The sequence below is a fragment of the Misgurnus anguillicaudatus genome, chromosome 3 (assembly GCF_027580225.2).
Source record: "Misgurnus anguillicaudatus chromosome 3, ASM2758022v2, whole genome shotgun sequence".
NCBI lineage: Eukaryota > Metazoa > Chordata > Actinopteri > Cypriniformes > Cobitidae > Misgurnus > Misgurnus anguillicaudatus.
The window spans coordinates 2,525,595-2,539,661 of record NC_073339.2 but is presented as its reverse complement, the minus strand read 5'-3'; the positions used below and the strand labels follow the sequence as shown (position 1 = coordinate 2,539,661).

Here is a 14,067-nt window from a genome sequence, read left to right as displayed (position 1 = left end):
GAACAATCTTTGAAATCGTAGACCATAGCTTTAATTTACTAATCAATGTTTATTTGACAAAAATGATCCGCTGTATAATTGGGGACCAACAAACATCAAGAATCAGAGTATGAATCTCAACTAGGATTAGATCATACTCACACAGGAAAATCCCCAGTGTTAAATTAACTCTATCAGTGTTAAATCAACACTATTTGGTGTTTATATAATCCACACCAAGATCGGTGTTAAAAAAGACTGGTGTTAAAAATATAACTCTGAATCAGTGTTAAAGTTAATGAGTTAATGAAATGATGATTAAGACATTTATGGTGAACACCTGCTGGTCATTTAAATCAATTACATTTTGGACATTTTCCTGTCTCTAAATTTTTATTTTGATGACTCGTTTTCTGGAGAAAATACTAAAATAATAAAGAAAGACAAATTATTAAATGCAATAAATGAATACTGTTGGGTGTATGCCTCCAAAAGCTTTCACGTTTGCCTCTCTATCAGCATCTCTGTTTGAAAATAAAAAGATAACTTGCTGAGTTATTTTCTAATTGGATAAGTTTAATTTCTAAACAGCTGTCAGAACAATATACAAGTGCTCAACTATTCCAGCATCCACACGCGTGATTTAGTAGACAAATCTTCTTTCTGACGCGATGTCTCACAAGTCAAATAGACATTTATCACAAAATGTATCACATTAAATCTTAATTTGTTATGAGTTCATTTGAAGTCACCATTACTGTGATTAGTGTTTAAATTAAGTTAGGCATTTGTCCCTTGATCTTCTCTGATCTAACTCTCCTCTTTTAGCAATAGCAACAATGTTTTAGTAAAACCACTTGTTCATTGCTTCACGTAAGGGGAAAACCTTCCAGACATTCTCAGTTTATTTTTATTATATTCTACTCTACAAATCATTGAAACATTTAATCACAAATTAATTATAGAAAAGCTCTATGCAAATGACATTGTATTGAATGAGACTGCTATATTGCTTAAGTGTTTTTTTATTGTTGTTGTTGTTTGTTGTTTTTTGTTTAAGAGAGACTTCATGATTTCTGATACAAATCTCAACAATGGTGACAGTTAATGGTAAGAAAGTTGCTAAGTTTTTGTCATGTTGCAATGCATGATGGGATTTATGAATAAGTTTTCTACAATCCTGGTACCCAGCATGCATTGCGGCATGAAGCTTTGTTGATTGTCACCATGATTGTGTTTTATAGGCTGATTGTTGATGTCTCAGTGTGTCTGACTTACACCACAGATTAGATTTGGGTAAACATTATTTAACTATTCAGGGGATGTGGACTTTACAGCACTGTTGGATTTCATGGGAGCCTCACAGGGTTGGCAGAACATAAATTAAACACTCATATTAAGTGATTACTTTTTTATGATATCATTGAATCCCAAGACTTATACGTTCATACTAATTAACATAGTAACAGTTATAGACTTCATTTCTCTCATCTTCCTCTGCTTTAACAGATGTGTTTTATAAACACACTGCCACAATGAGCAGAAGAAAACTAATACCAAACTTCAAGACCCAAGTACCCAACTAAAGGAAACACTAATCGGAGCAATGGTGACTTACTTTATTAACCAGATTTTCAGCAGTTCTTTAGAAGTTCAACCTATCATCCATGTAACTCTGCAAGCAAGTTGTAATTTTAGTTTTAGTTGTAATTTCAAACAGAGATGATGATAGTGTTCATTTAACTATGGTGATTTCATCTATTGCATTTAATAATTTGGCCCTCTTCCTCACTTTAGTATTACTTTCTACAGAAAAAGAGTCAACAAAATACATATTTTAAGACAGGAACAATTCCAAAATAGAGTTGATTTGACACGGAATGACCAGCAGGTGTTCACTATTAATGACTCAATCACTTCATTATCTTATTAACTTTAACACTGCTTCAGTGTTTCTTCAACACCAATCTTGGTGTGGACTATACAAACACCGAGCAGTGTCAATTTAACACTGGGGATTTTACTGTGCACATATAATTGTTCACGAATGCAGACTTCTTCTTGTCTTTTATAAAATTATTATTTAGTTGTTTGGGATTACAAGATTTGCTGAATTAAAAAGAAAAGAAATAAAATTACCAAATTAGATAAAAAGTAATGAAAAAAAATACAGTCTAAGTCTAGAGCACATAAGATTTCAGGCTGTCAGACAACGGAGATGCTGTCATTGGCATCCAGATCTAAGTTCTGCAGCAGCATCAATTTATAGTCAAAGTCTCAAGGCCAAATTCCAACATCAAGTTTAAGGCCTCACGGCACGCCTCTGATCCTTTGATCTTACATTTTCTGGGGAGTGTCCCTAACACAACAAAGTTTCTTTGATCTTCTTCTCCGAGCTCTTCTTTCTTTGTCGAAGACCGGTCTGCAAATCACGCGTCAGAGTGTAATGTATCTCTTTTACTTTGTTCTATAAAACACGCATTAATCTTTCTACTCTAAATAAAATAATCTAAAATCACATACGTTTATTCTCTTCTTTTAAAACATGCAATTTAGGAGTTGTCATGCATATATTTCCAACTCAGTGATTACAATACTTTGCGTGAAGAAGTATAAAACATTATAAGGAATATAAAAGAATACATATCTTTAACAGTATAAAACATATAAAAGAATACAGGGTTTTTATCATTCTTAGAGATTATATATGAAATTGGTTATAACCGTTGATATATAAATGTTGGATAATTTGCATTTCACACAACAAAAGTCACCATGATGGTCATTTTACACTGCTGTAGATCACAGAAGTGTTCTCCAGATCCGACCTAAAACCAAACCAAAACACAATATTATATTATTTGATGATTAAAGTGATTTGTTTTGATTACTCAAAGATTATAGACCTTCTCAGTTCCAGAATGTATGAGTTTCAGATCATGTTTGATTTCACTTTTTGAATTCAGTCTTTGACACACTCCTTTTCAGTCAGTATTAAAGATATCAAGGTTACATTTTCACAGAATGGTCTTTACATTATGTCGTATGATTTCTTTTAGAAACCAGTAAATCAGAAACATGACTTTAGCTTGGTTTTCAGAGGCAGGGACACAATTATTAACTTGGTTCTTCTCACCTTACAGCAGCATCAGGTTGGGAATTTTTAGTATTGCAATAGGGGTTTTCAATCTCTTCTGAACTCTTCAACTCTTTGTTTTTGTGATGATGGAAAGATGCGTACTGGATCTCCTCTGGATTACTGGATTCCAGAGTTTCTCCTACAGATGTTTGGTCTGCTTTGGGTTTCTTGGGTACAGCACTCCCATGCTGAACATCATCACAATGGGCTGATTCAGAAATGTTGCAGTACATGTTATCCTGAAATTAAAGAAAACAACTCTTTAGGCAAACTAAACTGTGCAAAACAAATGTGAGTCTAGACAAAACAGCCTGATACTTTATAAAGATTATCCTTCATTAAGTCCATACCTGAAGATTTACTTGACTGAGAGCTGTATCTTCAGTTTTTGCAACTCTTTGCTTTCTCCTGGTAAAATAATAAACATTATATAAATATTCTTTATTCCAATGTACACATTCATTCAAATCTGATCTGAAAGTAAATCACTTACATTCGTAAAAGTTAATTAACTTACATTATGAATAAAATAATGAAGATCATGGCCATGATAAATAATCCTCCACATGCCGCTATGATTTCAAACAGCGACCTATGACTAGGTACTAGGACTCTATGATTTACTGAAAGAAGAAAAATATAAAGATTTACTCTCACACTGAAGATATAAAGTTACTCAGGTGAACCATAAATAAAATTTCACCTTTAACCAAAACATCCGCAGATCTCTGAGACCCGACTTCATTCTGAGCCTCACAGTAAAACCATCCACTGTGACTGGAGTTAATGTTAGTGATGCTATATGTCTGTCCAGATCCAACAGCTGATGTTTCATTTACCTTAAACCAGGTGTAGTTGTGAACAGGTGGATTTGATTTACTGCTGCAGGTCAGATTCACTGAATCACCCTCCATTATTTCACCAGAAGGTTTGATGGAGATCACAGGAATATCTGGAGCATCTAATATAATAAAATATACAATCACAGTGCATCACTTAAAGCAGTGTGAGGCAAACTAAGGCCTGGGGTCCTTACCAGTCTTTCAGGTACTTACATGAATATAAAGATAAATATCACATTTCAATTTGGGTTTTGGTCCAAATTGGACTAATTTGATGCAATCCAATCAAAATCCAACAGAGGGCATGAGCTTGAAGTTAACTATATTGAGTATACTGACATGAATGAGCACAAGCAAGGGTTACTGCAGGTCGGAGTAATAGGTGTACCAAAAGGCAGAGAGTAGCCAAAAGTTTTCTCATTAAGGAAGCATATGTGGATATAAACATGCAAAAATGATGTAAAGAGCTTTAGGCTAGAATAGACAGGCTGTGTTGTATGTATATGTAAAGTAGCAGTGCAAGAAAGTTAAAATTGTTTAATGCACACAGAGATTTCTGTGACACCTGTGTTTTTGCTACCATGTCCAGATGTAATTCACACTAAAGCGATTTATTTCAAACTTAAGAACAAATAACGCAATCTCTTAAAGATGTCATAGTGTGAAAAATGTACTCTTAAACGTGTCATAGTGTGAAAACATGTATTCTTTAAGATGTCATAGTGTGAAAATCTGACTTTTTCCATGTTTAAGTGCTATAATTGCTACCCAGTCTCACAAAGTTTCGCGATATAGTCACGTATTTTTTTGATTCTTTTTTCGTGCTATTATCACGAAATTTCGTGTTTTTTCGTAGTCGTATAACGAATTCCTGTTTTCGTGTGATTATCACGTATTGGTTACTCGACTGTTTTTTCCTATTTTTAAACCATTGTCGCTTCGGTTTAGGGTTAGATTTGGTGCTTGCATTAGAATGTCACTTAATATATTGATCTATACTATTTTTCCTGATTTATTTTTTTATATGTCGCCTGGCGTTAGGGTTAGAGTTGGGTTTGGTTAGGGATGTCATTTTATGTAAATCTAACCCTAAACCGAAGCGACAATGGTAAGAAAATAGGACAAAACAGTCGAGTAACCAATACGTGATAATCACACGAAAACAGGAACTCGCCATACGACTACGAAAAAACACGAAATTTCGTGACAATAGCACGAAAAAAGAATCAAAAAAATACGTGACCATATAACGAAACTTCGTGAGACTGGGCTGTATAATTGGGTTACCAGTGCTTCTTTCTATGGAGGGATTATTGGGTCCGATTGTAAACTAAAAGCCCAAAACGAAAAGTCTTAAAAGAAAACTAAAAGTCAAAGTTGAAAATGAATTTTGTATTTAGGATTGGGCAATTGGTTATTTAGCTATTGAGGATTTAGGATTGGGCATTTCATCATTTAGCCATTTAGGATTTAGGATTGGGCATTTGAGGATTGAGGAGTGTATGCAAATAAGGAGGCGTGGCCCAGATACTAGAGGCTGGGTTTGAAATTATAGCACTTAAACATGAAAAAAGTCTCATTTTCATGCCATGGCCCCTTTAAAGAGGTCATGGCGTGAAAATGTTAGCATTGCCACTTTGTAGGTGTGAGCAAAAATAGGTCATTGAAATTTGGCTTTCGTTATGATGTCATAAGGATATCTTATTAGAATAATACCGCCCCCTTAATGTACACTATCCAACCTCAGCACTGCCATTTAGTGCAGAGAGAAAGAAAGAGAGAAAAATAATTCACAGCACAATTGAGTTTCAATTGCATCAAACCACCATCATTGTGATCAGTGAATGCACTTTATCAGCTCATTTGCATTTTAAAAGACACACCCAAAACGACACATTTTTGCTCAAACCTACAAAGTGGCAATGCTAACATTTTCACGCTATGACCCCTTTAAACACGTCACATGTCTTTACGGGATCTTTATGGTATCTGTGTGAACGCACACACAGATTCCGGGAAAAAGAATCTAAACTGAGAAGGTGGCCTATTGATTAATGATAATAGAAATAATTGCAGCCATATAACCCTGTAGCCCAAGACAGCTTGCCCACTGAAGCTAAGCAGGGCTGAGCCTGGTCAGTACTTGGATGGGAGACCACCTGGGAAAACCAGGTTGCTGCTGGTAGTGGTGTTAGTGAGACCAGCAGGGAGTGCTCAACCTGTGGTCTGTGTGGGTCCTAACACCCCAGTATAGTGATGGGGACACTATATTGTCAAAAAAAGCACCATCCTTCAGATGAGACGTTAAACCGAGGTCCTGACTCTCTGTGGTCATTAAAAATCCCAGGATGTCCTTCGAAAAAGAGCAGTGGTGTACCCTGGCATCCTGGCCAAACTTGTCCATTGGCCTACTAATCATCCCTCATACTAATTGGCTATATCTCTCTGTCTCCTCTCCACTAATAAACTGGTGTGTGGTGGGCGTTCTGGCACAATATGGCTGCCGTTGCATCATCCAGGTGGATGCTGCACATTGGTGGTGGTTGAGGAGATTTCCCCATTCATATGTAAAGTGCTTTGAGTACTGAGAAAAGCGCTTTATAAATGTAAGGAATTATTATTATTATAATGATCTCAATAGTCTCATTTCACTATTTATTGTTAATGCGTGATGCTCTAGGTTGAGAGGGTATACTTGTATTGCTTTGTATTAGAGGAGATTAAGTGCATTAAAGGTCTTTACACACCGGGACGTTTTTCGTGCGCGTCTATCGTCGACGTTCAACGTCTCGTGACTCAAGAACGAGCGCCAATGTGAGTGCGCACACCCACGCGAAAAGCGCGACGCGCAAAAGCGTCATTTTCAGAAAAACGCCTCGGACGCGTTTTTTGGTTTGACGCGGCGCGTTAAAAGTTGGCCGACCAATGAGATTGGCGCTTTTGTTCACGTGCCTGGCGCTGCTGAAGTTCCAGTAAAACACGACTTGGTGGCGCTCAAGCACAAAATGGTCTTGCGGAGCACGTGGAACAGGTAAACACACAAAGAAGATGCATCGAGGCTGTGGAGGGTGGAGGTAATGAAGGTGTCGGAGTTCCTCACATCATCGACTGAATTTCGAAGGTAACGTGATATATAAGAACATTACAATACATAGATGTGTGGGCTATATGATTAGATTAAACTTTATTGTCATTACACAAGTACAAGGCAACGAAATGCAGTTTAGGTCTAACCAGAAGTGCAAAAGCAGTATAAAAAGTGCAGGATATCAATAATAATTGCATCTACACTGCAAAAACCCGGGAGTTAAATTAACACTGCTCAGAGTTTATATAGGTCCACTCCCCAGAGCGCCAAAAAAGCAACACCGGAGAGAGCCAAAAGCTACAATCCGTGACTTTATTCTCTCTATCACCATCTCTGTTTGAAACCTAAAATTGCATTTTACATCTTACTTGTAGAATTATTTTCTTAACTTATGTTAAGATGTTTGCTGTTTCATTTAAAGTCACCATTATTGTGATCAGTGGTTGTTTTAGTTGGACTTGACTCTTGACTATTAGCTTGTTAGTTTTTTTTAACTGCTATATCTTAGTGTGTTTAAAACACATTGTTATAGCAAAGAAAAGGTTATTGTGTTATTGAATATTGATGGTTAAAACAAAATGTCAAACATAAGCATTTAATGAACAGATTTATTAATATAGTTTTCCTCCCTCATCAGAAGCATCATTTTCTATTAATAATAAATCACTACAGTTCAAGGTCCAGAACTCTCATAGCAGTTTGTCATTCTGAAGGATTTTAATAGTGTGCACAAAAACATTAACCGTTGAACAATGTAGATGCACAGACATCAAGAATTGGAGTATGAATCTCAACAATGGTGACAAAGAAAATAGTAAAAAAAATCATTATTTATTCATGCCGCAGTGCATTCTGGGAGTTCTGGATGAGATTTGTAATTTGTTAATACCCAGCATGCATTGCAGCATGAAGCTTTTCATTTTATTGTCACCATCATTGTGATTCATACTCTGATTCTTGATGTTTAAGTGTCTACATTAGACTGCAGTTAATCTGTGTCAGTGTTTAAAAATGGTTCAGAATGAAAAACTGCAATGAGATGGCTGGATCTCATACTACAGTATCATATTATTGACAGAAATAAATACTTCTAGTAAGAAACCACTAAATAAATTATTTTTTAATAGTGCTATTTGAAAGTATATCCTAATAACCATTATAATCATAGAAATGCACTAGTGTCTCCTCTTTGGCCACAAAAAGCATGTTTTTAACACATGTAATTATAACAGCCAAAAAAGCTGAAAAGCTAAGACTAAGACTCAAGAGTCCAACTAAAACAACCACTAATCACAATAATGGTGACTTTAAATGAAACAGCCAACATCTAATCCTAAATTAAGAAAATAACTCTACAAGTAAGATGTAAAATGCAATTTCAGTTTTCAAACAGAGATGGTGATAGAGAGAATAAAGTCACAGATTGTAGCTTTTAACTCTCTCCGGTGTTGCTTTTTTGGCACTCTGTGGAGTGGACCTATATAAACTCTGAGCAGTGTTAATTTAACTCCCGGGTTTTTGCAGTGTAGGTGCAGGATTATGTAATACGATGTAACAACTTACTATGGGTGGTACTATGAACATAATTCTATGAACATAATCTACAGAAATGTACAACTGGATGTGCACATAATAAACTAAACAGAACAGTAGTGAAATTAATATTTAAGTAGTGCATGAATGAATTTGGATTGTAACTAAGAGTGCAATGGCTTAGGTTATTGTGAATTGTTATTCTAATATTCAGTACAGAGGGGTGCAAATGATGCAATTCAAGTAGTCCAGCAGTGCAAAGAACAGGGAGTATGAAATAGACAGTCCAGTAGTGTATTGAACAGACCAGTAGTGCAAATCTACATTATAACTGTGCAAGTAATAAAAATTTATTATTGGTGCATTACATTACGATATGTGATGCACTGACATTGAACACTTCATACCATGGCATGTTCCCTGTACACCGTGATATCACATGTTTTGTTGTTTGCACCATAGTATTTCATTGTGTGTAACTGGAACCTGTTGTACACAAAAGTGGACAATTACACTGCTTCATGTTCAAAGAAAAATATTTGGTTATTATATTCATTGCTTCTTCCTAACCCCAAATAGCTTGGAGAAATCTAAAATGCAAGCCAAACCAAAGGTGGGGTTTTAGGAGGTTAATTTGTGTTCTGTGTATAGGTAACATCTGCTGCATTTGTTCAGCCAGATAAAATACCATGAATCTAAATTACATTTGTAATCAAATATTGACCTCATGGATATCGTGGCATGGCCCTCAGTGTGAAAGATTGTTTCTGATGAAAACTACATTTATCTTTACAGTGTTCATAGCAATATTTCTGCTAAAATGATGTGAGCAAAAGTGAGGAGGCCCCAGCAAGCACGTCTTCAGGATCATCCAGCACCAGCCGTGACAAGGTCCAATCTAAACAAAAGAAAACAGTCCGAGACGAACCTCTGGAGATGTACCTCTTATCAAAAGATGCTAAAGGGAAAAAATTGAAAGCGAAGCACAGAAGAGAGAAAGAAGAGCACAGAAGGAGCGCTCTGCCAGTTTTGAGTCACACCTATAGATGTTTATTATATACCATTTTATTTAGTTATTTTTTTAATGTTTATACATTCAAGAAATGCAGTTGAACATGTACATTTCATAGATATGTTTATTTGCACTACAGTTCACTTAGACTTCTATCATTGTGACTTATTTGCTCTACAGCTCTGCCAGTTCTTGTTCACACAAATTAATGTTTATTATATACCATTTTACTTATGTTTTTTAAGTGTTTATACATTTAAGAAATACATTTGAAAATGCCTAATTTCTAAATGTTGATTTGCACTACCGTTCAGTTGCACTACTACAGTCATTGTGACTTTTCTGGAGTGAACCAACATTTCTGAATCCTGTTTTATTTGATTTTACTGTCATGTCTCTGATTGTTATTGCAAACTGCAGTTCATTCACAAAAATAAATGTTTGATTAAAAAAACTAATTGTAAATAACGTGACATTTTGGCACTATGCATATATTTGTACATCAGTATTGTGACCTCTTTTTGTAATAACTACATAATATTGCATCATTATATTTATAGGCAACACTTACCAATTTGCAGGAGTATTAAAATTTTTGGGCACAACCAAAATGGTGGTTCCTTGTTCTACCCACCCAACCTCTATAAAACGAGTATATTGGTTAAAATGAGAACTTAAATTTTTATATATCTGTTTTGTATTAGGCGCCATCTAATGTCCAGGGAGTGAAATTGCACCTCACTCGGCTCAGCGGCAGTAAAATTCGTGTGGGTGTGAAAGCAGAAAAACGTGACGTTAAACGGTGTGTAAAGACCTTAAGAGTACATCCCTGACCCCTGTCTGCTTTAGAAAGAAGGATTTAAATTATTTAGTTTATACTTACATATGACATTGAGATATTGATGAGGTGATGTGAGGTTCTGTCCCTGTACAGCACAGCTATAGTTGCCTGAATCATTTCTTGTAACTGACTGCAGGATGAGTTGATTGTTTCTGTCTGTTCTCTCACTTAATGACTGTGTGTTTTTAAACCAGATGAATGTTGATCTGTCAGTCAGACTGCATCTGCTTTTACATGTAAGAGTCACTGAATGTCCCTCTATCACTCTCTCACCTGAAGACTCCACCTGAAGATCTGACAACACAACACAGATACAGATATCTACATGTAGGGTTGCCAACTTTCTGAAATGGAAATAAGGAACGGGGGGGGGGGGGTATGGGTGTTTGCCTGGGTCCGGTGACATGCCCCCACGGAAGAGAATTTTGAAAAAAATAACCCCTGAAATGAAGACTTCTGGTGAAAATAGTGGAAACTAATTGATAAATTTAGATAAATATATTTCATACAATTTCGTAGGCCTAAATATTTAATGAATAGCAAAGTATGCCTAATAAGTATACAAGACGGAACCACATAGACGTGAAATATAAAGGCTATCATGATCATTTTGCCAACAATGAACCATGCTTTTGTTAAGTTTATAATACGCCCTCTTCAAAGACCCCACCCTTTTTAAACCTTGAGCTATCTAAATCCATAAGTATTTAATAAGAAACCCATCAGAAATTATTTACACATTATGGAGCGGGACACGGGAACAGAGGGAGAGCACTGGAGAGAGATATATGTGGATTGTTAAGCGAAACCTGTACTATCTCTTTTAATATAATCACTTTCTTATTAACTATATTTGAGCTTTAAAAATCCACATAATTACATACCATATGAGCCTCTGGATACGACTGACGGACAATGAACCTTGACATTGCTCCATCCTGTGCCCGCAGATTTTCGCTCCTCTTGTGATTATCTCCTCATGCGTGCTGCTTAATATCACACACTCCGCCGTGACAAACAGAAAAAACGCGATGGCATATGGTACATTTGTCCTTGTATTCATTGTCCCTCACGCATTCCAGCCACGGGTAGTCATTTTCCCATTCAATTCTATATTTTTGTGCTCGTTTCTTTTTCGCCGGCTGCTCGGATGCAGTCATTTTTACATTTCCCGCTGTTGTCACTTGTCGTCATCGTTGCTATGATACGTGACATCACAATGACTGAAACGACCAATGGGGCTGCAAGATGTTAAAAACGCTACGCTGATCATAGACAAACAGAGGGAGAAATTACCGCACTGTCAGGGTTTTCTTATACAAATGACGCGGTCTTCGTTCATGGCTGACATATAAGCTATGTGTCTGTCATGTATTTGCACTGAATACATTTTCATAAAATACGGAACAAACTGCGTTCCGTATCAGTTCAATACGGAACAAGAATTTTATGTGTCAAATACGGGACGATTCCGTATTATACGGAACGGTTGGCAACCCTATATACATGTCATTCAACACACATTATTATCATCAGTGAGTAATTCACTTACCTGTGATATCAAGAGTCACTCCAGGTCTTCCAAGCCATTTGTCTTTTTCTATCTGAGTAGTGAATCTGAAATAGTATTTGTGTGAATCTGTCTGTCTCACATCAGTCAGTCTCATGGTGCAGTCGTGATGTTTATCTCCCAGATACTGAATCCTCTGACTGTATTTAGAGTCCTTAGACAGATCTGGAAACTCTTCATGATCTGCTTTAACATACGTGTTGGTCCAGAACACTTTCATGATCTGATGTCCAGTAGAGTATTTATAAGTGCAGTTTATTATCACTGTTGAACCCTTTAGTGCACAGATGGATGAAGAGCTGTAATTTACACCCCACCCATTATCAGCACTATAAACTCCTGAAAGACAAATCAGTCTGTAATTTATACAGGACTATGAAAACAGTTATAAATGACCAAACTGTAAAAGTGATAAGTGTGAAGCACCGCAGAGAATAATGAGGATAATCTTTGAGAAAATCACAGCTGTACACACAATCACACAGATGATCACAAATCGCGTAAATATTTTTTTCTTCTTATCGTTTGCAGTGAGCGACCTGTGGCTCAATAATGTGACTCTTTGTGAGGAAATAACTTTGTACGTCACTTCTCATATTATTACTTCCCTATGACAAATCACTTTGTTGTTTTCCTTGCTTTGTAAGTCACTTTGGATAAATGCCAACCATAAATGTTCTTCACATTTTCTAGGTTGATAGTATCACTGGGGACCCAATTATAGCACTAAAACATGGAAATAGTCAGATTAGCATGCTAGTCAGAATTAGTATGTTGAGTTTTTGAATTCATATTATAATAATGTGCCTTTTAACGTAATTGACTTTAAAAACTTATGACCAGTTTATAAAAAAAATATTTACAACATGCTGCGTTGTGAGACTAGCCCAAGAATGCACAATCTAACAGAAGGTGGACCGCAAGCAGTCTTGTGACGTTTGCAATATTTACAAATGACTGACCTGCAAAATAATTTGCAAGTTGTAGTTGAGATAGAGATGACTGACAGACACAAATTGCTGTAATGGTATAATTCAACATAAGAGACTCACGCTGAATCTTGAGCAGAAAGATCAGAGGAAGAAGAAGAGCCATTCTATACAGAAACAAATTCTAAACACACAAAATGAAACATGTCATCTTTAACTTCATATTTTCAGAAAACACAACCAAACTTTACTATAAACTCCTTCCCCATAGTAGTTTTACATTTGTCTTACAAACAACATTCTGAGTTTATACCTTCATAATATAACATAATACAACATATTAATGACAAAGTAAAATGTGAGAACTTGAACTTTGGCAACAAACAGGCAATATTCATTCAGCGTGACTCTTCCAGAGATCTGATGTGTCTGATCTCAAGTGTTCAGATGACAGATAATGGGATCTATCTTACTTAACTTTTTGAATACAATGTAAAGGCAAGCTGAAAGTCTCTTTTTTATAAATATGTTTGTTATTTGCCTCCAACACAGATGTATGCAGATGATACAGTTGTTTATACTCATGCTAAGACGAAAGAACAAGCTGTTACCAAACTAAATGCTGCATTGAATAAAGTCTCAGACTGGCTATGTCATTCTTGCCTTATGCAGGGTTTACACCAAACGCGTTTTGGGCATCAAAATCGCGTCTACCACGCCTAGTTTGCCGCTTGAACACTTTGAATCCATTCGCGCGTGTAGAGCGAGTAGACACGCGGAAAAAGCAAGCATTTGACGCGCGTCCGAGGCAAAATCCGCTTCTTGTGGGAGGGGCAACTGCTGTGCGAGTGTCTGTTTGCAAGATGACTCATGTTGATTGTGCATTTATCAAGAGAGTTACCAGTTTGTATTGGGTAACCTTACTATAGGGGGAAAATAAACGGCGGGGGTCGATAAACGTCACGTGACTCAAAAGTGAAGTGTGTATTATAACTTACCAGGTTGCCCAAAGTCCTTACTGACACTCTTCAAAGCGATGTCCTTTTTATTCCTGTATCCTATAGAAATAACAACTTGTGTCATATAGTTCCGAGTGACTGCTTGAGTGAGTGACTCCGGGCGGGGCTGCCACCA

At 36.4% G+C, this 14,067-nt stretch overlaps 2 protein-coding genes across 2 annotated transcripts; both read right to left on the bottom strand.

Moving 5' to 3' along the window:
- Positions 1–2,651: 2,651 nt before the first annotated feature.
- LOC129443833 (uncharacterized) lies at positions 2,652–4,290 on the bottom strand. Its single transcript, XM_055204071.2, has 5 exons — positions 3,822–4,290; positions 3,636–3,741; positions 3,469–3,526; positions 3,116–3,357; positions 2,652–2,807 (listed from the first exon to the last, which is right to left on the bottom strand). Exons 1-5 carry the CDS (start codon positions 4,030–4,032, stop codon positions 2,762–2,764), a joined length of 663 nt encoding a protein of 220 aa, XP_055060046.2. The 5' UTR covers positions 4,033–4,290; the 3' UTR covers positions 2,652–2,761.
- Positions 4,291–10,438: 6,148 nt separating this feature from the next.
- On the bottom strand, positions 10,439–13,137 carry LOC129445218 (B-cell receptor CD22-like). Its single transcript, XM_073860016.1, has 3 exons — positions 13,057–13,137; positions 11,987–12,343; positions 10,439–10,728 (listed from the first exon to the last, which is right to left on the bottom strand). Exons 1-3 carry the CDS (start codon positions 13,097–13,099, stop codon positions 10,439–10,441), a joined length of 690 nt encoding a protein of 229 aa, XP_073716117.1. The 5' UTR covers positions 13,100–13,137.
- Positions 13,138–14,067: the final 930 nt, after the last annotated feature.

What these genes read in the sequence shown, in the direction of transcription:
- LOC129443833 (XM_055204071.2), bottom strand. Translation starts at nt 4,032, where the DNA reads ATGGAGGGTGATTCAGTGAATCTGACCTGCAGCAGTAAATCAAATCCA. An exon ending in TCAGTCAAGTAAATCTTCAG is followed by an intron (nt 3,358 to 3,468) that starts GTATGGACTTAA and finishes CTTTAATTTCAG; the next exon opens with GATAACATGTACTGCAACAT. An exon ending in CAACCTGATGCTGCTGTAAG is followed by an intron (nt 2,808 to 3,115) that starts GTGAGAAGAACC and finishes GTTTGGTTTTAG; the next exon opens with GTCGGATCTGGAGAACACTT.
- LOC129445218 (XM_073860016.1), bottom strand. Translation starts at nt 13,099, where the DNA reads ATGGCTCTTCTTCTTCCTCTGATCTTTCTGCTCAAGATTCAGC. An exon ending in CTTTCTGCTCAAGATTCAGC is followed by an intron (nt 12,344 to 13,056) that starts GTGAGTCTCTTA and finishes TTTGTCTTTCAG; the next exon opens with GAGTTTATAGTGCTGATAAT. An exon ending in AGTGACTCTTGATATCACAG is followed by an intron (nt 10,729 to 11,986) that starts GTAAGTGAATTA and finishes TTGTGTTGTCAG; the next exon opens with ATCTTCAGGTGGAGTCTTCA.